The 24,224-nt window shown below is 42.1% G+C and overlaps 3 protein-coding genes across 9 annotated transcripts in view; 2 read left to right on the forward strand and 1 right to left on the reverse strand.

Moving 5' to 3' along the window:
- Nucleotides 1-3,520, forward strand: part of Naa15-16 (N-alpha-acetyltransferase 15/16) — a 29,801-nt gene extending 26,281 nt beyond the window's left edge. Inside the window, exon 11 of the mRNA XM_043412285.1 lies at nucleotides 79-3,520. Coding sequence (XP_043268220.1) covers nucleotides 79-614 — 536 coding nt within the window. The 3' untranslated portion in view covers nucleotides 615-3,520. The remainder of the gene's footprint in view (nucleotides 1-78) is intronic.
- On the reverse strand, nucleotides 3,176-4,819 carry LOC122406691 (deoxycytidylate deaminase). 2 transcript variants are annotated; one of them, XM_043412295.1, is made up of 3 exons: nucleotides 4,392-4,816; nucleotides 4,078-4,291; nucleotides 3,176-3,847 (listed from the first exon to the last, which is right to left on the reverse strand). In XM_043412295.1, the coding sequence occupies exons 1-3, from the start codon at nucleotides 4,624-4,626 to the stop codon at nucleotides 3,739-3,741; spliced, it is 558 nt and encodes a 185-aa protein (XP_043268230.1). In that variant the 5' UTR covers nucleotides 4,627-4,816; the 3' UTR covers nucleotides 3,176-3,738. The 2 variants fall into 2 exon arrangements, with proteins under 2 accessions (XP_043268230.1, XP_043268231.1); XM_043412296.1 differs by having other exon boundaries at nucleotides 3,698-3,923; nucleotides 4,392-4,819.
- Nucleotides 4,820-8,160: 3,341 nt separating this feature from the next.
- LOC122406688 (growth arrest-specific protein 2-like) lies at nucleotides 8,161-24,145 on the forward strand. 6 transcript variants are annotated; one of them, XM_043412291.1, is made up of 10 exons: nucleotides 8,161-8,696; nucleotides 14,967-15,532; nucleotides 18,610-18,734; nucleotides 19,411-19,552; nucleotides 20,122-20,368; nucleotides 20,668-20,923; nucleotides 21,062-21,187; nucleotides 21,270-21,356; nucleotides 23,473-23,494; nucleotides 23,576-24,145. In XM_043412291.1, the coding sequence occupies exons 2-9, from the start codon at nucleotides 15,313-15,315 to the stop codon at nucleotides 23,476-23,478; spliced, it is 1,209 nt and encodes a 402-aa protein (XP_043268226.1). In that variant the 5' UTR covers nucleotides 8,161-8,696; nucleotides 14,967-15,312; the 3' UTR covers nucleotides 23,479-23,494; nucleotides 23,576-24,145. The 6 variants fall into 6 exon arrangements, 5 of the variants coding, with proteins under 5 accessions (XP_043268226.1, XP_043268225.1, XP_043268224.1 ...); XR_006260048.1 differs by having other exon boundaries at nucleotides 21,270-23,494; XM_043412290.1 differs by having other exon boundaries at nucleotides 23,473-24,145.
- The last annotated feature ends 79 nt before the right edge of the window (nucleotides 24,146-24,224 follow it).

The following is a 24,224-nucleotide window of genomic DNA, read 5'->3' on the forward strand; positions in this document are numbered from 1 at the left end:
ATAAAATAAAATCGTTTTTAATTTACCTACATGTAATATGATAATATACGTAAAGGTAATAATGGTAATTGGTTACAGATCGAACTTTGCTAATGCTACAGTCAATAAAGCGAGCCCATCGATTGGACGAGAATAATCCGGATCTTCACGCGTGTCTTGTACAATTTATGCGTCATGCAGAATCGGAAAAGTTGGAGGGACCGGTCGCCGAAGTGGTCAATCGTCAAACACGCAACATATTCTCCAATTCGAACGCTAATCAATTGAACGCCGATTTTTTGATGAGAAACAGGCAATCGTATCCCCATCTTTTTCAAGGTGCTCGCATGATGTATTTATTGGATCCGAGTACTCAAGCCAAGGCCCTCTCTCTCGTAACCGACATTGAGTCCTCCGCTTTGGAGGGTGTTACATTGTCGATATGCGTTCGAGTTCTCGATTCATTGAGAAACAACGAATTCGGTGCTTGCGAGACAACGATAGCCGAATATATGGAAAAATGTCACAAACGTTTTACTTACGCAACCGCGTTTCGACCGCCCGAGGCTACTAAGACGACGAGCAACTTGAATCATCAAGATAAGGAAAACTCCATTACCAGCCGTCTCGAATGATCCTCGAGTCTTTCCCTCGGACGCGTTCAAATTTCCCTCATAGAATTAGCCAATCGACACGAGACGAAGGTTTTTTTTTTTAATTGTACCAAGTAACAATAAACGAAAACGAAACACATAACATAACACGAAGAAGAGGATCGCGATAAAACACGTATTGAATGATTAATCTTAATCAAGAATTTTCCTATCGAATTACGTGAAACAGACGGGGAGGGGTATGAAGAAAAAAAAATTATCATTGCTCCTGCATCCTGTAAGATTTCGATGCGACGGCTGCGGCAGAACGAAGCAAAAAAAAAACTGAAATTTCAGAACGAAAACTGAAACCTGTGACTGGATTGACGTTACAGCAAGTGTGTAACGGTCGGTGCTAGTGGTCGGACAGTGCTGGATGAACTATCTTAACGAATTCTATGTGACACTTATTAATGCGTGTTCAAAAAAAAAAAAAAAAAAAAACGCTCCTTACACATTCACGGTCTGCAGCAACTATTAATGATATATTATTGATGGAGACACGGAGGAGCGCCGATGACGACGACGACGACGACCATGATGATGAATATGAAGGGGGAGAACGCACACCGTGATTGTGAGTTTAATCAAGAATAACGATTACATGCGATCCATCCGAGCTCCTGAGAGATAAACAAAATTGTGGTTGGAGTGTGCGCGTTCCACTGGTGAAAAACAAAATTTATATATATTACGAAATAAACGGAGAGAGAGAGGAGACAAAGGCAAAAGTTGTATACGTTTGTATTCGCGCATTCTTCATTCATCAATCGTTTATAACGCAAACAAATCACAAACCGAGTCGAAGTCAAATTTTACGTCCATCGAGCACTGATAAAACTACGAGACCGAAAACGGAAGAAAAAATACTTTACTTAAATTGTTTTTTTTTTTTTTTTCTTTTTTATCGTAGCCTCATGGAGTTTTAAGAATATCAATATGTTTAGTCATTGAAACTATTCCATCTCAACCTCGCACTTTTTCCAATATGAACAAAGATAAACAGAAGAATGAGCGGCGTAGCTGGGGGAACTCATTTCTGTTTTTCTCAACATACACCTTATCAGGAATTTTTTTCTCGGTATCGACGGTGGAAATTGGAGAAAAATCGAATTTTTTATCTATAACATATGATTTTGCACAACCGTTTAAAATTTTTTCTTTCGATTTCGGTTTGATATACTTGACTGAATAGAAATTTTATTCCTCTGTCACGTAGTTTTTTTTTGGTATAAAAAATCGAAGAATCCATTTGTTATTAATGTCAACGTTTTATTTTTCAAACATATAAATATTATTTCGTTTTGCTTTTTTTTCCTCCAATAACTGTAACATCCAATGGCATCAACAATAGGATGAAGAAATCTTTCGATCAATCTGATAATTGCTTGAGAAAAGAATTTCAAACGGTGAAATTGAAGTAAAAAAAAAAGAAAAACCTGTCTCCGTCTGTATGTAATATACAGAAACTCTGCTACGTTATTAAGCTCGGATGAAAAAGTGGAAAATGAGAAAAAAAAACTGATTTCAATTATACAGCGTACTTGAATAATTTACATCTATGCGAAATTAAGAATTATTTATTGACAAACCTTTTTAATCTTTATATCACGAATGAGTGAGTGAAAGAACGTGAGAAAGAGCGATGATGAATTTTGTGGAGCGAACAGCCGCGGAACATCCTCGTAAAATCGATACAAATAATGGTAGTGAAATAGGCATTGTTAAAGTGTACTGAACAATTTTGATTTTCCTTTATATCAAGTCCAATTTCATTTTTCAATTGTCCAAATTCCCTTACTGTGTTCTGTTAATCCGGGTCTCAAGAACAATCCAGCCCGGCACGTTGTTGGATTTCAACGTTGGGGACACTACGTTATCGTATTGAAGATAACTTTGAGTAGCGTCCGAAGAACATAGAAAATATTATCTCGAAAAGAGACAAAGGGAAAGATTTTACAAAAAAAAAAAAAAAAAAAAAAAATTCATACGGTGTAATTACATTTAATGCTATATCTTCTGGCTGAATATTTAAAACTGAGACGACGGTAGAGGGAACTCGTGTCAATTTGATGCAAGTACTATTGCTATAATCTCATAAATGGTTCGCATAAAACATCATCATTATATTGTCATATATCCTTCATCGTTCATATGACACGTGTGAATATTAAAATTAAAAAAAAAAAACCGTATTCAAATTGAATATATATATAAAAGAAAAAAATGAATAAGAATGTAGGAGAGAAAAAAAAGAAAGGGAATTGAGCTGCGGAGGATAAAAATATCCTGTGAATGTGAAAAGATCATAATTGTCTCGAGATGGAGTTTTTCCAATTTCAAAACACTTTGTACAGTACGGTGAAATGCTCGATCTTGAAAAAAATGTTTAGGTTAAACAAAAGGTGGAAAGAGGATGAGAATTTATAGGATTAACGTAAGTAATTGTATGATATAGCCGCTTCGAGATCGCCACCTCGTGAGAAGGATCGTCATTCTTTGGCCCAAAGCTTGGAGTCCCGTTAATTTTGCAATTTTTCATGTAATAGTGAAAAAAATCTTGTTTATTAAGCCACTGGTACAATTCTATTGGGAAGCCGTACCCGTGAGTATCAACTTTTGATTAATTGAAAATCGAAAAATGCTATTTCTCACGATAAACCTCTCAGATCCCCCCCATGTCGAATAATAAAGAAATTTCATGATAAATCTACGCGAAATGATATGCGCAAGATAATCTTTCATATAACTTCTCTTGCTCCTCTTTTTCCGTATTTATATGGCTGCCGACGCGTTAATAATAGCGAATATTATTTATATAACTGATTCGTGCGGAGTCACTTGTAAAACAAATAGCGTCCAATAAAATCGTCGATTATCAATTCGAACTTGCATCATAAAAACCGTCACAAATATAAAGGATTGAAACAACGTTGATACAAATTGAACCTTTCTTCGAAGGTTGTAAAGCAACGACACGTGCACGTACGAGAGAGGACACTGGTCCGACTCGCGATCGTCATTAAGCATCTTATGAGAAGGTTAACCGCAAACATATAACACGGTTCGGTCTAGAAAGATTTATTTCTATATTCCCCTTTTTATTTCAAATGTCGAATGATTTTTTCGATGGCGTTGTTGGCAATTGATTCATATCGTTCCAATTCATACCTCGAAAATTGATGACGATGCTCTCATTCTTTGGTAGGTATTGCCTGGAAATCAAAAATTTAACTGTTCTTTCATCATCCGGCTTCTTTTTTGTGAGCATCAATCCAATTGTTTGGCCGACTTTTTAATCCACAGATCGGTTTGCAAGAAAAGAAAAAAAAATTGAACTACTATCAAACACGAGTCCTCGATTATCGATTATATGAGATGTTGGTGGGGGAAGAACGGAAGGATCAAATCCAATAATTAGAATATATGAAAAATTGAGACGTACCGATATTCAACACCAGCCGCTTCGAACATTTTTTTGGCTGCTTTGGTCGTTTCCTTGTAAGAATTTTCATCGGACAAGTAAACAATCGTTCGGATACCCGATTGTATGATTATTTTGGCACATTCGTTACACGGAAACAAGGCAACGTAGATCGTGCAACCTCGGACGTCTGAGGAATTTCTGTTCAATATAGCATTGACCTCTGCGTGACACACTGTATATGAAAACAAGTCTCGCGTTATCATCATCACCATTAAACAGTAAACACCAAGTTTATTAGAAAAAATAGTAAATTGGGGTAATTCATCCGATACCGTATAAAAATTTTGAATCCATTTCAGAGTCTGTAGTGCTCTTGCCCCAAGGAAACAGGTCGTCGCTGCAACCCCTTGGCATCCCGTTGTAACCCAAACTGATTATACGTTTGTCCGGATCTACGATACAAGCACCAACTTGTGTAACCGGGTCTTTGCTACGTTTCGCAGCGAGAAAAGCAAGCGCCATGAAATACTCTTCCCAGTCGAGGTAATCGCTTCTTTTTTCAGTCATCGTGCTCTATTCGAAATATTTTTATACGTAAGAACGCTATTGGCCAGAATATTCGATGATTCGGGTAGCGTTGATGATATAGATCCTCGAAGCGCGTGTCACACTGTCACATGACAAATTGAACGCGTTGACGGAATTGACAATGGACTCTAGATCTCTCAGCACAATCTCAGCAGCTCCATAAAGTACGATCCTGGCGACACATTGTAGCGGTTTTAAAAACATATGGAACAAAAGTGTACCGTTTTGCGATAGATATTGAATAATTAAAAAATTTCTCAATCTGGCCAACGGCCAGTCAAATAGAAATTGTGCGCACCGATGATATGTAGCATCACCGAGTGAGCTCCATTGCTGCGCGCGTGTGGGCTCCCAAAGCTTCTCATTCCCGCCATTACGCGGCAAATCCCTCGAGACAGTTTCTCGTAAGCGGATGGTTAGGTTTCCGTTTCAATATAATACGCGCATCGCCCTACCCCCTCAACCTCAACATCCTCAGCGCGTCTAGGTTCACGGTACGAGTCATTCAGCCCTACTGATGAGTCTGTGAGGTCTGTGACCGTACCGGAGACGAAACGCAACGATCTCCTCCCCCAGTCTTTTCCACCGCTACGCACTTGCGTAGGGATCTTCAACACCGACCTAACCATCCCTTACTTATCCAGAAACTCCTCGACTTTCCACGCAACTATGTAGACTCTGACCTGATGACGGTCCCCACGGACGCGTCTGGTACAGTAGCGCGCGCAATACAATAATATCCCACGGCCGTGCACGAGAGCAAGAGCAAGTTTCGTTAATACGCTCTGCCGATAAGCCGGGGCTCTACTATGAAAAATCTTCGGGAAGCATGCGTGCGGAGATGAGTAAGTTGTATATTCGCGCGCGCAGAGGTGCTGAGTATGCGTACATATATAATATCTTGATAAATGATGGAGGAATAATGAAGCATCAAGCTTCGAACCACCTTTAATATAATTAGGCAAATGGCACGAATAACAATGCGATATGATATTGCACTGATCCGCGACATTGGATATACTATATAGGACTACACACGATGCACGGATGGATCGTGCGTAGTCTAGCACGAGAAGAGGCGCAAGAGCAGTTTGACCGACATGCCTGAAAGTACCACCACGGGAGTAGTAGAGTGATACAAGGTGAAAAAAACGTCAACGAAACGCGATGGATGCGTATGATGTTGCAAAGCTTCCGAGTCAGGAGAGGTTTCAGGCCCGACAAGGCGGACGAGGCACGCTAACCGGCACCTCCTGGTACTACCACTGAATCTGTCGACTTTTTATTACATGACCATGTTGTATCGGTATGTATCTATATCATCGTTCGACGATAGGTAAGCAAATATACCATTCGATAGACTGGCACAAGAGGAATAGCAAAAAAATTAATACATAAACTTCCCAGTCCCTTATTCTATAGTTGGAACTTTTGACTAACGAGTTGCGAGTACTTTTTTCCCGGGATTCAAACGCCAAATTGCTATATACGGAAGGGGGAGCGGTACTGTCAATATGTAATTTCATCATTATAGCAGGGAAAATTTTCGAAAATTCTCTCGGGACCAATCTTCATTTTAATATCCAGAATTGAAATGTTCGTCGTACACTTGGCCACATTCGCGGAAGCTAGGGCCCAAGACATTTCGCATCGCGTCTATTGCCAAGTACCAAGCTTTCCGTTCTTTTAAAGATTTTTTCTTTATGGGCCGTGCATGCGCCTACGTTCGATTCTATTTCGTAATAAATTTTATCGATTTTATCGAATACGGGTTTGCTGATAAGCCACGGATCAGCAAACGCGAGAGCGAACGACGGAGCTGTTCCGCGAGACTCTGCCAACATTCTCAAACGAATTTGACTGCGGGGAATGCTCTCAAATTATAATTCAAAGTAATATGAAAAATAGTAAATAATGAGCGCACATACGTTTAAAACATTGGCTCGCTTGTAATTCAAGATGAGCACCTATTATTAGTAAGCAGCTTCTTTTTTTCTAATACAATTCTTCTCTCTCGGTATAACGATAATGTATAATAATATATTATAGTTCGGATATGTGCTGGGTTCAATTGGAGAAACGAGGTGGATCCTCGATGAAACGAGACGGCGTTAGAAAAAAAAAAAAATGATGAGGGGAAGCGAGACCTCGCGGTTCTGGCGAAGAGCGAGAGTATTGATCAAGGAACCGTCGTCGGAGGGCCGGATTCGTTTACACTTCCGTTATATGTATCTGGTCGTGACATGTCCTACATAGACCGTGTTAAGAGGCTGCGATATGAAAAAAAGGTACTAGTTAATCGGTCGTTTCGTTACACAACTTGCGGGACATAGAAGATAAGAATGTAATTATTTGAATGAGAAAACGAAGCGAAGCTCGATATTAAAGGGACAAGGATACCGACGAAATAAACTCATGAATAAATGTACCAGGTATATTGTGAATATAGATAGGGGGCCCGGCAGGAGGATGAAATACAATCAATTGATTTCTTCATAATTTTCGGGCGAGGAATAATAATTGATGACGTTTGAACGAAAGTGGCAAACGGCTAGGGGCGCAACATTGGTTCTTGCGGGGGACATATAGAATGTAATAGGGATACAGCAGGTGCGTTTGCAGGGACTCGTCCGCGGTTGCGAGCGATCGAGTGGATTCGCACAACGACAATGTCTGACAATCCCTTTCGACTTTTGATTCAGCCTGTATAAAAGAGAAAAGCGGAAAGCGGAGAGAGCTTTTCCTAAGGCGGCGGGGATGCGTCAAATATATACATGTGTGCGTGTGTGCGAATGATTATGCGTCGAGGGTACACGCAGCTCGATCGGTCCAACATTTTGCGCATACGCTAAAATTCATGTACTCGCGCGCGCGCGCGCGCCGGCATCTATAATCTCGTCCATCCGATTTCGTTCTAAAGGGTGTCGCACGTGACAGGCGGGTCAGGATTAAAAATTTTAAATAATATAAAAAAAAAACAGTTGTTCGTTCGTTCGGAACGAAAATTTGGGACAATCGGGAGTCACGGAAATTTTTTCAAGAGTTGTGAAAGAATGTTTTGCGAATGCGATAATTGAAATTCGAAAATCGACGTCGTAAAATCAATGGGGTTGCAAATGATACGTTGGAGTATTCGGTTAGGATAAGTTGGTGACACGTGGTGTCTGACCGGTCTGGCTTCACACGCTTACATTAGTACATACTATACGAGGAATATATAGGTAAGGATAGCGATAGGCGAGCGATGGAATATGGAGCTAGAAAGGAGGCGATAAGGGAACGAAGGTAAAGACGAGGGAGGGTAGAGCGGTAGAGGCGCAGAGGGTTAGAGAAGCGAGCAGCAAAGGGTAGGAGACACCCGAGATGGGAGAGGGCGAGTATAAGGGATTACATCGAAAGAGGAGAGGGATAGCAAGAGGAAGGAGAGAGGAGAGGAGAGGAGAGCGGTGGCGCGGCACGAGCGACCGGGCCGCCTCGTCGTTACTCGTTATTCTCAGTATAGCGGCAGTCGGCTGAGTCGGCGCGTCGGCAATCGGTATGGGAACGATAGAGACCGGTACGATCGTCGTTTCTCAATAAAGTAAGCGCGAAGCTTTACTTATACTGTAGGCTTTATTTTTTTATTGGTAGAATCGGTATGTGAATGAGAAAGGAGGAGAAAAAAAAAACGTTTTCTGATAAACTGGAAAATAACTGGTTAAACGCGCGTCGACATAATCGCGTTGCAAGTTGCAATATCTGCGGGTGATTTTCTTCTGAAACCTCAAATTCGCCTTCGCTTCGGCGAGAGTTTTACTCACCAAGAAGAGTTACGGCGCGTTACCTTCGTATTGGCGGGCATAAACAATTAAACGAATGTCAATATGTATCTTTTTACATGTAATTGATGTGTCCATATGGACGTTTTGGCGTCCGTCGCTCATATATATGCGCGTGCAGCGTCCGTTATCGACGTCGTTAAAGAACTGGACTGAGAAACTAGGCGAGGAGGGAGGTACATTTATTGTCGCGCGAGAGCTCGACCAACGACATTAAGGATCGAATGATCGGTACGTAATAAATCATATATGGAAAGACCGGCTGCTGCTGTCCGACATAACGCCTCTTTACGCATCTCCGATGGATCGTTAATAGTTTTCTCCCGACTGACTAATATTATTCTTTCTACTTGACTCACCATAGTTTCTCGCCCACCAATTTCATCGGGCGTCACTTGGCTCGGCCGCACTTGTTTTTTGTTTTCGTCAACCGGCCAGCGAAGAGCCCTCGGTCCTCGTACGTTGTCGCATTCAAGGACGAACGCGACGCGACGTGAGAATCGTTCGAGCGGCGAGCGCTCTGCCCCTTTGCCCTCGACGACAATATCACTTGGTGTTTGGTTTTTTTTTCTTGTTTGCGCGCCGCTCGAAGCTGCTTAAATTTTTTCTTCTCGACTCGAAAGACACCGGCGCACGCACATACACAAATATATCGCGAATTTTCGTTGAAATAATATTTATTATTAGTGATATATTAGCTCGCGCAAGGATCATACAGCTATAAAAGAAAACATTTGGTACGCGATATAGAAAAAGATTTCATGGTCGAAGTATACGCGCAATGAATTCAAGCTTGTAGAATGGTTCGCTACACATATGTATTTAGCCATATCAAATGAAAGCAATGTTGTCTTGCGAGTAAAAGACAATGCCGACGAATCGTCGCAGCCTCCATTCATTCGTATATAGCGTATCGCGATTATTCGCGATGAACCATGAAGAGATCCGCTCACGTGTTACGTGCTATAATTTACGCCTGTCGCATTGATCACGATGGGTTCAAGATTATTCGCTCACCGGGTCGCGGTGGTCTTATATATATATTTCACGACGCATGCTTTTTATTTTTCGAATCTATTTGCAAACCGATATCATTTTTCCTAGCCGCCTTGAATAATCAACCTTCACAATTGAGGGAATGAGATTTTTTTTTTTTGCCTCTGGATTCTGTTTCTGCGAGTGCCTGGCTCCGTGCACGAGCAGCCACGAATCGATATTGAGATATGTATTTCGTTCCGCTTTTGGAGGGGTGTACATAATTCTGTAAGCCGATAAGCGCGCAAAAACCGATTCCTTACAGCCTGAAAATTCAATGAGAGGATGATGAAAATTTGATCGATCGAACGGGATTAACGTATTTTAAAAAATCTATATAGACTCAGGAAGATATATAGGAACTTGTATTCCAGAGCATATGATTCGAATTTAAACGGATGCTATTGCGTCGTGTCCCGAAGAAATAAAAAAGAGCTTACCCGTTAAACAGTCGTGTGTTTGCTTGTTGGGCTCATTCAACGAGACTCCGCGCTGAATGTCTTCTGGAATCGTTTTTCATTATCGCGTGCTCATCCACCGTTTTTGTTTTAAGAGAGTCGAATGATGACGAGTTTCGCCGCGGTAGCGCGCACAGAACTTTCGAACGTTGCAACCCCATTCCTAAAACTTTAACGCTTCTTTTCCACATGGTTTTTCCATTCCGAATGATTTTTCATTCTAAAACAATATTATTATATTTCTCGCAAGGCGAGAAATTTTTAACTCGCCCGATCGGGAGCAGTGCGACGCGCGTTAAGTCATAAAAGAACTTGTAAGGAATCGGGCAACGTCCTCGTGACTCGCGATCTCCTCGATGCAATATCAAACAATCGCGGCACATGCCGCATAGCACCACCTGTGCCCAGTACTTTTCTTCCCTCAAATCTCATTAACGGCATTTCGGATCGAACGATCTTAATTATTTATATCTCAAATTTCATCAATAGTTTATCGCGCGTCCGGCGTTATCATATCGGTGAAGTAAGCGCAGGCGCTATCAATGATTTTTTTTTTTGGTAATTATGCAGTTTGGTTACTTTTTCGAAAAGTGGGGGAATTTTTTTTTTTTTTTATAGGCCCCTTCGATTGGTTGCCGCTAATGATATTCCATGGGGGGAGGCTAAAATTTCCCATAAACTCCATGAGTTATGGGGTTTTGAAGTTATCATAAATATTCGATATATTGACGTTCGTGCTAGGGCGGGGGGGGGGGGGGGGGGGGGGGGGGTGAACACACACACACACACACACAACCCACACGTGCACTACCCAAAGAAACGAAATTGTGAATAAAGTGAAGAACGTTGAAAATTTTGGTGGCTCTGATACGGGCCGATGAAAGACGATTGAAAGACGATGAAATCAAAACAAACGAAAATATTCAATAGCATTTGCATTGTTATATTATTGTGCCTCTGCTGTGTGTGCGTGCGTGTGCGTGTGCGTGCGCGTGCTTGCGCGCGCGCGTGTGTGTGTGTGTGTGTGTGTGTGTTCACCCCCCCCCCCCCCCCCCCCCTAGCGCGACTTCAAAGCCTAGTGAGAACTTCAAAACTCCATCATTCATGCAGTTTATGGGAAATTTCAGCCTCCCCCCATGGAATATTACTTACTATGATGCAATCAACAGCTTCAAGGAAAAAAAAAATGTTTACCAGCATTTTTCGCAAAAGTAACCAAACTGCATAATTACCTTTTTTTTTACCTTTAACCAACATTTTTCTAGTCTTTTCAATCACGCGCAACATTTGACTTTTCATATCGTCTACTCGCACCTCTTCCGCCGATACAACAATAGCTCGATTTACCAGCGAGAGGATCAATTGGTGGACCAATTTATCTTTCTTCGCAGGCCGTTCTACGATGATTCCCCTTGGGGACAGACTTGAGAGAGATATGATATGATATGATATATATTTATGCCCTAGAGTACTGTGGGGCACATGAAATTAAGATGATGTAAAGTATACAATTTTTTAACAATAAATTAATATATACAATTTTGACTTATAAGTAGTGTTTAGTAAGTATAATGATATATGATTTTTAATAGTTTCAATGTTACTGTAGCATTATTACGAATTAGATACACTTTTATATGAAACTTTCGCATGGTTAAGAAGATTCACAGAGAGAATAGATTATATGCATATATTTTAGGACTTGGCTTACATAATAATTGTTACATTTCATAGTGAAATGATAGTCGAATAGGCGTTTCTTGAAGATAGCAATTTTGATACAGATATAATGAGCGCCAGAAGCGTATAGCGGATACTGAGAAAGATTTATCAAAAATGGCAGTGCGGTGTGCCGGCATATAGAGAAGGGATTTTTGGAGTGTGGAGTGCGCGCATTGAGCGTCGCGAAGATCCGGATTTGTTCTAGGAGGAGCTCGCTAAGATAAGATGGAGTGTTTCGGTAAAGAAGTTCAATTATTCGGTTATGTCGTTGTAAACCAAGCAGCAATAATCTAGGTGCGGTAATACAATTTTTTCAACGAGTTTTAGCTCTTAATGATGGTGAAAGAGATCTCCTGTTTGCCCCTTTAGCTTATATGCAGTGCAGCGTGAAATTTTCAAGAGATTGAGGAGACATGTTTACGCCAGTTTAGATTTGAGGAGAAAATAACGCCTAGATTTCGCGCAGAGAGAGAGAAAGAAAAATTGTAAATTGTAAATTGTTTCGAATGTTGGTTGACGAAGCGTTTTGTCTACCGCGTACACGGATTTTTATCTCGTAGAAATTTTGAGTAGTGCGGCATACATGCCACTATAAAATGTAACAGGTTTTTTGGAGCTTATAATCGGATCTTGTTCGTGACAAGCTCGCTCTCGCTCCTCTCTCATTATTCACCAGCGAAATCTCTTTCGGATGTTCCTCCGCTTCGTGATTTGCGTGTAGAGAGCTATGGGCATAACCGTGAGAGTCCTGCGCCTCGGACCTCGGACTCTTTCCTTCTACCGCTAGTACCACACGCGGTCACGCTCCAAAACTGTCTTATTGCGCTTCAATCTTATTACCGCTAACGGGGCGCGCACGTATTAGGTACTACTCTTCTCTCCTGCGGAGAAACATCGTTTCTTTTAAACGAAACGGTTACATCGGCGGCAGCCGCTCGGGGGCGAATATCTCCAATTAAACGGCGGCTATTTTGGAATCCCTTTTTTTTCTATATATATTTATCAAATAAACCCAAGTTGAGACCGTCGTTTTGGTTTGGAATGCTCCAATCGGATCGTTCGATGAAAAATAAGATGGGGTAATGCGACAGCCGCACGGAAATAATTTCAATATAGGTAGTACTTGAAGGGAGAATTGATTTCCAACCGATATACGCCTCCCTATATTTAACTTTATTAATTATTTAATAAAACTATCAATCGAAAGGCGAGAGAAAAAAGAGAATGAAAAATAAATGTTCGATGGTGAAACTTGGCACGAATATCTCGCGTGTTTTGAGTTAAATCGTCCATCTCGCTTCGCGTAATTGTGCGTAATAAGCGCGCGCGCGCGCGCGATAATTAAAGTGAACAATAAGAGAGCGAGAGAGGTGAGGCACGCTCTGTTTATGCGTTTTAATTGGCAATACTAATAGCTCACGATTCGCTCTCCCTGCCACCGCTTCTAAGATTCTTTCGCTTCAATCGATTCATCACCAATTTCCCCCTTATTATACCCGCGTCATTACGACGGATTAAAAATCAGTTTCAGATTCAGACCGAAGCAAGGATTCCGTATATACGCGTATAGGCGTTCGTTACACGTTACGTACCGATGACTATGATGCAATAGCCGGCTGATCTTCCTACGCCATTTTCAAAACACTTGGCCACATGTACGGGGCATGTATCACTCGTATCACCTCTACCCACCCATTCAAGCACTCACGCCCATCTACATATGCGTGCGTGTGCCTGCGCGCATGTTTTTTTTTTTATTTTTTTTAATTTTATTCAGTCACACTCGTACGCAATGTGCTCGCATAACTTATGAACAATTATGGGTTTTTGCGCCGGGAAAATCGTGTTGACACGGCTCATCCCGCACAACCCACAATTCGTGCGGTGAGCCGCTCCGTTCTTTTTTTTCGTTGTTTTTTTCTATCCTCTCAACATCTGCGAGGGCGAGAGCATCGGAAGCGGGAAACTATAAATATGACAGAGCTTTCGTAATTGTCCTGAAAATTTTTTAATGATTATTTGCAACCGGTATACTCGCGTAATCGCAATACACCGGTATAACCGACCGATCATTCCTAACTACGGTGACCATGAATAACATAAACGAACGATAAATATACGAGAATGAGCAACGGGGGTGAGCGCGATTCGTCTTTGGTGAAAAAAAATTTCGGGGCAAAACGGGCCGAACCTCTCGGGAGGAAAAATGAGTCAAATCTTAAGTCGAAATTGGTTCATATTTTTGAGTCATGCAAAAAATGAACTTTGGGTCGACCGTGCTGGGCTATAATTGCTGTGTGAACTAATATTGGAATTTCGTGAAAAAAAAATTTCGGGGCAAATTTTGAGCAAAAAGTAGTTGGGCTCAAAAAAAAAAAAAAATTATGAAAATTTTTGAATATTTCAGATTTTGAATGGCCCGTTTTGCCTCGGATTCCAACTTCATGGGGCAGAACGGACAGGCGGTCCATTTTGCCCTCCTTTCTTTCGTCATTCTCCTGCATGGGATAAAATCTTTCCACGCTTCCTTTTCTCCCTGCTCTTGCGCGCTCAAGGGCCGCCACCCGCGCGGTTACATTATTATCTTACAATAAGGAGGGCTTGCTGATTCTCATGCGGAATTGGAAAATTTTCAATGCGTGATTATTCCGCCAACTGCATGCGAAATGATCATGTGAAATTTCGAAAATATAGGATATAGGACGTAGGAGGGTTGCGGTTGTGGTTAAATGTTGTATCGAGGGGCTGTCGCGGGTTAGCTACAACATCCGGCCAAAAGTTTTGAAACGTTTGCGCGTTCGACCACGAGCGTGTATATTAAAGAAATAAGCAGCGGGAGAAGCCCGGGACCCGGGGCCCGGGTTTCGCGGCGGCGGACAATAAGATTCAATTGAGGCTGCCTCATCTCTGCTCGGAAAGCGCATTCTATATGGATAGCTCTCAATTGTTCTGCTACCGGCCGCGGAGAGCCTCTTCAGCAGGGCATTGACTCTTCTTAACTCCCGCGCGCGCGCGCGCCAATTGTACGCGTGTGTTGCGACTTGATACCTATCTCATGCTTCCTCCTCGTATTGCCGTTTGATAACGATGTGCGCGGACAACCTGAAGGACCGCCGCGATTCTTGAGGATTCCCTTATATATAATTAGAAGTAAATGTGATAAAGCGCGCTTCGCGATGATGCGTTCGTGCATGAAATAAAATGAAATGAAAAGCAAAAAATCGTATTTTATTGTATCTTTTGCAATGAGGGCTCGTGGTATATGTTATATATGTATTACACGCAGGGGCGCATAGTCGCGAGGCGCGTTCCACTACGGGCCATGCTGGCAAGACGGAAGTCTTTGTTAATATTGCTGTTGCTGACTCCGGTGTCGACTCGACTTGCGGATAATAAAAAGAGGAACAACGACAAGGGGTATTCGAGGAAGTAGTAGTCGCAGTCGCCGAGAGAAAGTAAAGAGAATAAAAAGAGGCGGCAGCGTTTTACGAGATCGATGAAAAGTGATGAGGTTCCGAAGTGTGTCGTGTGGGAATGACAAAACGCGATAGTGCCCTCTCTTAATTCTTTGCTCAAAGATTATCTGGATTCCCGAAAAAGCATCCATCTCGCCGACTCTCTCGTTCTCGACGATGTCGTACACGAATCGTTTCCCCCCCACGCAAAACACGAGATATCGTAGCAGCTGGGGACCCTCCTCCGTATCGGCCTTCGCTCGCGCAGATGTTCCCAGACCCTCGCCCGAGGAGGAAGAGTTTGCCGAATTTTACAACGAGCGTCTTCATTCCGCCCAAAGTCGACAGCTCCTACCTCTTCAGGAGGATCTTGCCGATTGGATCAACAAAACGATAAGTGAGTATACCTTATTCATTTTTTTTTATTCGGCGACAATCGCTCAGTTATCCTGCTCGTGTTAGCTTCCAGAGATTGCCCCAAAGTATACTATTTTTTTTTTCCTTAATTATTCGAAAAATTATTGTCATTTATCGGTAGCCTCTTGGCACGATAAACAAACAAACAAACGCATAACCGAACGTGAAAGCGATGTGAATTCGGCTCGGCTTTGCCGCAGTTTATTTGAAAAACTTGTACCAACGAGAATTATCGGGTTGGTTGAAGCGCGCGCGGCACAGAGTTCGCAACGCGCAGTGGGTGCGCGACCTCAAGGTTTCATTGTTTATCGATGGGAGAGAGCGCCCTCCCGTTGAGCCCTGCCGCAGATGTTCGTTATTTAAGCCACCACGAGTTTTCGTGCTGGGCTTGCGGCTCTCGTTCCAGACTGAACGAGAGCGCACAGCGTGGCAAATCGAGCGGTCGTAAATAAAAAAAGATTCTCGCGCACGCACGATTTCGGAACAATAATCGCGGATGTGCATGGCCTTACAATAGCCTCTTTTTTCGAAACTACCGCGCGCATCGAAAGTTCGAATCGCGAATGTATAGGAGCAGATTCTTTTCTCTTGCTTTTCGATTCTCGATTATCCCGAAATATGATAAATTTACTGCATGTGCTATTAAATATACCGCGCTGAAAAACGGCATAAACGATGACAACCTCCGTAGAGGAAAACCGATAGTCTCGAATCGGCATTATCGTTAAAAAGTTTTTTTTTGTCTCATCATTTCACTCGGAGCAGTTTATACTACGGGAGGGAGCCTCCGCCTTCAAGAGCTTCGGTTTTGTGAAGAATCATATGCGGACGAGCGCAGAAATAAATAAAGAGCGAAGGGTCATTTAAATAGCTGGAGAGACGATGAACTGCACGAGTATTTGACAATCGGGAGTGCGGATATATAGACTGCATCTGTCACGCGTAGTACGAGCGCATCTTTTCGCAAAGATGATTGGTTTGTAAGGGGGCCGATCTTGTTGCGCCTCTGTACGGACACGATTGAAATAGCGCGTAGATTGTGGGGGTTGGCGAAAAAAGATCATGAGTTGGGACGAGAAGCACCGGCTCGATGTCCGCTGTCAAGTTGCACGAAATCATTGATACAGCACTAATTCATTAGTGCTATGGGACAATAAAGACGAGAAAACGCGTGCTGGTAAGTATCCAGGCGAAATGCGGATATCAGGAAATATTTTTAACAAGTGTGTCACAACAAAGTTAGATGAATAAAATACGATTCGGTCGAGCGTTCGCGATAAAAAAGAAGTCGTGTTGCCGTGGTCCCATTTTGAATTATATCCGCGAATATAACTATATAATAACTAGCTGCGGTGGGCGAGCGCCGGAGAGGCGAGAGATTCAACCGCGCATTTGTCGCGACTTTTAGTTGCATCGGTTGAGATCGTCGCGACTGACCATCTATAATTTAGAGACAAAAACTGCAAACTAGATCCGACAGTATATAGATGCGTGCTCCAAAAGTGACTTGGTCGTCGGAAGAGCTGAGCGATTTATAGCGATCCACCGGTGTGCGTACCCGCGAAAACAGCGAGGTATTCGCGGTGTTTAACTTTCGTTGTATGTTGTATGAGCGCATGTCGTATATTCTTCGCGAATCGTGAACTATGCAATTTTGAAAATGGTGTCGAAACGCGCGGTGACGCTAAAAGATAACGATAATTGCAATGTCTTATACAGTTATTGCAAGTCCCGTAAATAACCGGCATATGCTTTGGACAATTCCTGCAACCCTGAATGATGCTCTTCGAGCATAGTCTTGAAAAAATACAATATACAAGAACAAAAAATAAAAGGCATCAACAGCTGCATCGTTAAGTCCGGCCATGCGTTCGACTGGTATATAGTACACCTGGCCTGCTTAGTTTATTTTCCTTTGCTACAGAGAATGTAACAACGTTCAATGCGCATATACGCGTTGGATACGCATGTATACAAGCCAATAACGAGCACACTCGCAAACTCGATTCAAATGTATATGCGTATATTATAATCGATCTGCGCGGGGATCGAACCGACGCGGGACGCGATTACTGTCTCGGCACGACCGTTTTCATTCCAAAAGGGGACAATTTTTTTCATCTATCCAGTCGTACCTCTATATGTCCATTTTTTCCGTGCGTATACCCATTTTATTGCGAATATAGTCTCAGCATTCTCCGATCGCCAACTAATCGCGCTTGCCTCGAGAATAGAACGATAACCCGTCGAAATAATTTCTCCTAATCCACCACCGTTGATATATGTATGTGTAGCGTGAAAGAGATGAATGCGACACAATATGGATATTTAGCCAGCCAGCAGGATTCTTCAATGAATTTGGCTACTTTATCGAAAGTTGATGAAGCAAAATAATGACGGAAATTATGGAGAAAGACGTAGGTAGGAAACCGGTAGGTCCATCGGATATTCGTCCGTTGCTTACCGAAGAAATTCGGAAGAATAAATTTGCCTCCTTTACGATTCGGAATTTCGTAAATCATAAAAGGAGGAAGGAGGAAGAAAATGAGCCCGCGGTACACGATACAAAACATTCGCATGGCTCGAATGCTCGTTGGAGGGCTCGTGAGTTCGAGAAGGACTCTGTGCGAACCCCGAGAAGATAGAGAAACAGAGCGAGAGCAGGGAGTTGTGATGAGAAAAGAAACGAGTAGTAGCCGAGCTGGGTCGGGCTCGACTTCCGGTGAGTCACCAAGGCATCGCAATACCGCTAAATCAGCTTTTATGCTCGTATACGTACGCACTCGGGACAGAGAACAAAATGATGATACGTTCAAAAGTATATATGCACGCCGGTTATTTGACTATAGCCGCTGCAGGGGGCACGCGGTAAAGGATTTTTGAGCCTTTGCTCGCCTCTCTATACTTTTTATTATACGAAAGGAAACGGCTGCCGTTTATGCAAGAAAAATTTCAGACTATCGATGTAACAACGTTTTTCCCGCATTCTAGTTGTCAAATTAAGAAGAGACAAAAAAAATTCATTTATTATAAAATAATATTGTTATTTTTTTGTAGACACGGACCACGTAACCGGCGAGAATTTCTTTGACGCTCTCGATAATGGCGCCGTGGTTTGTAAATTGGCTCGGGTAATACAGGAAAAAGCAAGAACAGCCGTTGATGCCGGAAGAGTCAAGGGGGTGAGTTTTTCGATCTCATATCGCAATCGTAAGGGTTCTCAAAAATCCTCTCTGCGTCAGCCATAGAATTGGAAAACGAACGATAAAATAAACTAGGAGGAGGTATATCGATTCGCGTTTTAAAACCAGAGACGAGTTTAACTGAATAATTGATAAGCCAGCTTTGGGGTCCAATTACGACGCTGAAGTTTGCAACGTTGGACTCTAACGAAATGGACAAAAAAAAACATTTGTAATTCGCCAATTTTTGATTTCACAAAGTATCGGTGCAGCTTGAAAACCTACGAATTGCAAATTCGCCAGGAAATGAAATTGGAGAATTACTGAAATTATTGGAGGGTTTCTGCGGCATCCCGTGTCTGTAAGGTGCTGCCTCGTCAATGTGGGATCAAAGTAGTTCGTAAGAGGTACTTACAGGTTGAACTACCATATATAACGAGTCAGTCAAGCTCGGACCGAGGTCGTATCGAGTACTCATCAAATAACAGAATAAGTCACCGCAAAATCATCACCGGTTTAAATCATTTCGTTGGACTCGAACATTGCAAACTTCAGCGTCATGTCCAATTTGAAGTACTAATGATAGTATAGTCCGTTCATTACATATTATTGTTTATTGCTATTATTTTTTCGTGATAATAAGCTGTGTTTTAAAGTTGACGACTCTGATTTCCAGCCAACGCCCGTTATACGAGGCAGATGCTGGGAAAATGCAGCTCGGCGAAGCTTCTTTTCGAGGGATAATATGGAGAATTTTATACAATTTTGTCGACGACTCGGAGTTCACGAGAATCTTCTTTTTGAAAGCGACGATCTTGGTAAGAAATGCAAATCTCTCTTCTTTCTCTCTGTTCGTCGAGCATTGTGCCAGCCACAGTTTTGAATTTTGTAAAAAATAAAATTCTTGATGGTTGTGTGCATTCAAGCGCGCACGGGGTGCACATTGCGAATGATGCTTGACAAGAGAGCGAGCGGATCGTTACTCTGCGCCACGTATATAATTATATACCACACATCGAAGTACGGGGCGGCGCTTCGACTGCTCCTATTTGCCTCAGAAGCACATCTAACTTGTACCCGAATAGGACGCTTTTCGGGCTTTTTTTCTCATGTTTCCAAGCGTTCTCGCGTTTCTCGCGGCTGATACAAGCAGCCAAGCGATGATGATTTTTTTTTTTTTTTTTTTTCATTCTTCAAATAATTGTTCAATTTAATGATGAGTGCGACAAGGCAGGCCGTCTGCCTGTATCGCCGCGAGGGGCTTTTGGAGAGTTTCAGTTTTGTGATATTAAATTTTCGCTTCGAAGACATGCATCAACGAGTATCGACGAGGAGACAATTGCGGTTGCATTGGTATTTTACATGTTAATCGATATGGATTTTACAGTTTTGCACGGTCAGCCACGGAATGTGGTCCTCTGCCTGTTGGAGGTGGCGAGACTCGCTTCGAGATATTCGCTCGAGCCACCGGGTATAGTTCAACTCGAACGGGAGATCGCAGCCGAGCAGGAAAGAGATTTACACTGTCTATCGGACAGCGGTATTTCGCACAGCAGCCTCGTATCATGGCAGTTTCAGCCACCTTCGCCGACCCCATCGCCCAGACCCCAACCAGACAAAATAAAGCACAGCAGGTCAGTTTTTTTATGGTGCCGGTGATAGTCTAAAAAAGCTCAAGCGACAGTGCACGCATGGTCGAACGTTTACGGATAATAAGATATTATTATATAATTTGAGGCAATCTTGGGAACGAGTTCAACATGTTATTTCTTAGGCTTCTCTCAATTACTCTCCCGTATACGTACAAAGTTAAAGTCGAATTTTCGAACGCCCTGGAAAAGGTTTTTTCTTCGGTGATATAGATATAATGTTGACCGGTACGTAACAGCTAGCGTTGTTGTCGTGCGTATTGAATTTTGGTACACTTTTTAAGCTCGGCATCGGAGGTGGCTACGGTGGCGAATCGATGGCTCGATCCTCCGCCGACGGTCAATCACGAACCGGAGATGCGTCGATCCGCCAGCGACAACGGTCCGACCGGAAGTGACGGTGTGCCTAGCGATACGACCGAGGACGATTGGTCCCGTGGAAGTGCCGAAGATCCCGATGACGTGCCATCACCCTCAATTTCACCCTCGCCGGCGGAGCCACCCGAGCATACCGGACCAATCACCGAACTTGATCGAAAGGTCTCCGTACGATTTTTATAATTCTCGAGCCTCGGAAATGTGATAATATTTTCGTTGTACCACCATTTATCGGCCTCTCTTTCGATTGCGCGCACTCGCCCTTTTCTCAACATAGCTGCGAAATATGCGTATTTTCAGGTTAGAAAAGCTGCCGAGGCTGTACAAAGGCTCTGCCAGTGCCCTTCGGAAAAATGCTCCAAGCTCAAAGTTCGTAAAGTCGGGGAAGGACGTTATTACATCGCTGGACGAAATGTTTTCATCAGGGTAAAAAAATTATAATTATATAAATGGGAAAATGCATGGTATAGTGTGAGCGGTTGTTAATGAGAAGATTTTTTATCCGCAGCTCCTCAAAGGACGGCACATGATGGTGAGAGTCGGCGGAGGCTGGGACACCCTTGAGCATTTCTTGTCGAGGCACGATCCGTGTCAGGTGAGGGTTCTCACCCGCGAAACTACACCCCCACCCCGCAACAACAAGCACAGCTTTCTTCACATCCGGGCAAAGTATCGGAGCCATCCGTCCGAATCTCTTTCCGGCCACTGAAATTACTCACTCTTTGCACCTTCTCTCTCTCTCTCTCTCTCTCTCTCTCTCTCTCTCTCTCAAATCCTTTGGCCAATCAACTCTTTCACTCTTTCATGCATTCCTCTATCGGTATGGCCGTTTATTTAACAAACGAATTTTACGGACGATTTTTGGAAAACGAGAGTATTTCCACATAAGAGTTTTCATAGAGTTCCATCACGTGCGATGGGTCTCCATCGTTCCGGACGCATGTTCACGTTCAAATCATCATAGTCTATTTCACGCAGTCTGCCTAATAGATATTTCAAATACATATAACATATGTATTTCGAGACATTAGTATTTTGATAACTCGCATATACCGCTTGTACCATGAAACGACAAATCGTTTTTTATCAGTCGTACGGGATAAGCGCGGCTCAAGTTTGTCAAAGCGCTCGTGAAGCATCTAGCGCCAGATATAATCGATTAAGGTGATCTATCACTTGCGCGAGTCCGAGAGTAAATGTAAAATGGTTGCACGGTTTACTCGGACGTCCATGATTTTTGAGAAAAATAAAAGTTACACCTTGTTCTCTGATGATAATAAATATTTTTTTTCAAATATCAAGCGTGCAATGGAATAAAGCGTGCAACAGGATTTTTACCGACTGAACAACTGATAGATCATCTTGAAGATCTTGAACGACGTGATCAGCGATCGATATATACATATGTGATAAATACTTGAATCACGATATCACACTCGCACGAGAGATATATACTTGCTACGAATATCGTACAATCACTATTTTTGCATACCAACGAGATCCAACGGTTAAAAGTAACGGATACGCGTCATCGAACCGTTTCGACGTGTCTCAACAATAACAAATGTAAAGAATTTATGCACCTAATAGAAGAAGCACGTTCGATACAGTCGTTCCCGCCGTGGTTTTAGTAATCGAAAAATGAGAAAGATGAGGAACAGCAACAATTATGCAAACACAATCACGCAAAAATTCACTTGTGCACACATTTATCGACAGCAAGTAATTGAGTGACGAGTATATAACGCAATGGCCACGATCAAGATCGAAAACACACCGAGTGCAAATAAACTCTCAGGAAGACAAGAAAGAAGGAAGAAAGATTAATCGATAAACTCGACTCATATGCCGATTGACGGGATATTTTTGAAACGTTAACACTCAATTTAGGCACACCTAAGAGAGAGAGAAAAAAAAACAATAATATTCTATTGATAGCGGGTAACAAAGTGCAACGATCGAGCGCATTTATGGCCATTGCGAATTTCCGTCGGTTGCACCTCATGATCCAATTGGTTTTTATACATATTTATTCTGTAAACATTTGTGGGACGAGTGAGGATTAGCATTTTTTGGTTAAAAAAATCACGATGAGAAGATCTCGTCGAGAAGAATAGGTTGGCTAAAAGTAATTCGGAAAAGGGTAACATTGAGGGCCCGAACGCAACTCCCCAATGAACGTTGGTTGATTGCGTGAACCTGCCAAAGTGTACACCGGACAGACCAAAGGTGTCTGTTCGATGTACACATATTACCAACGATCTGAGCGAAATAGTGAGGTTTTTTCGTCGGTCGAGCAAATCCTTGTTACTCAATATATTCACCGTATTTAACGCGGTACAATGAATTATTGAAAAAATTCTTGTATTATCGTTGCACGCCGTACGGTTTACGATAAAAACTCACGTCACCGGGAATTGTAATGTCAGCGGGAATTTGAATTCGGTTTTGTCCAATCGAGGGGACAATATTCCATTATATAGATGGAAAAATGAAGGACGCGTATTTCACCAAAAATACGAGCCCATCTAATCCTTTCGATATGAGATGGTACTCCATCCCCCCCCCCCCCCCCAATGCCAGTTGTATGCTTCACATCGTAGGCGTCCTATCGTCACGTATATACATATATATTTATATTTATATATACACTCACACACACACGTAACTGCCTGTAATTTTACCTTTTGTATTTTTATACAAATCCTTAGGGTTAAGGTGAGACGACGAGGGGTAAGTTGGAAAAGAGATAACTCTGGGCGTACCGAGTTGAACGACAGTGTTGGATTTTTTTTTTTATTTATTTTTTTTCAGAAATGCAAGAGTACACTCTGCAAAGGAAGAATACCAAAGCTACGGAACACGAGACGAGTTTTTTCGGCGCGTTGAGGCTATTTACCTGATTTTTTATTTCATTTTTTTTTTTTTAGTCTATCCCGATAATGCGAAATTGAAGGAGAAAAATTGCAAACTTTTCGTTAACAAAAGTAAAAAAGTTGAGACGATCGAGTGCTATAGCAGCTGCGAGAAAAAACTGCATCACGATCGATCGAATCAATTGGTCGCTATAAATATATTTTAAATGGAAAACAAAGAAAAAGAAATCGAGGATATGAAATAAACTTGAGTTGATCATTTTTGGATTTACAAAAGAAAGACAAAAAAACGGATCGTCAGGTTTGTGAGTACCTGGTATTTTTCGGGTCGTTCTGAAATACGTATCGAGTTGATGAAAATTTTTCTCGCGGGAGAATAGTCGAACACGATGATATTAGTTATTAATACACCACACACGAACTTATGTGCATTGAGATTTATTTTACAATTGTATTGTAATCCGATTGTTACCTTTTGTTGAGTAATAAAATGTTTAATTGCAAAGTTCATGGAAACCATTATCAATCCAATTACGCTTACTTTCTTCGAGGATTAGGAATAAAAAAAAAAAAAAAAAAAAAAGCAC

Source organism: Venturia canescens, chromosome 2, assembly GCF_019457755.1.
Source record: "Venturia canescens isolate UGA chromosome 2, ASM1945775v1, whole genome shotgun sequence".
NCBI classification, from domain to species: domain Eukaryota; kingdom Metazoa; phylum Arthropoda; class Insecta; order Hymenoptera; family Ichneumonidae; genus Venturia; species Venturia canescens.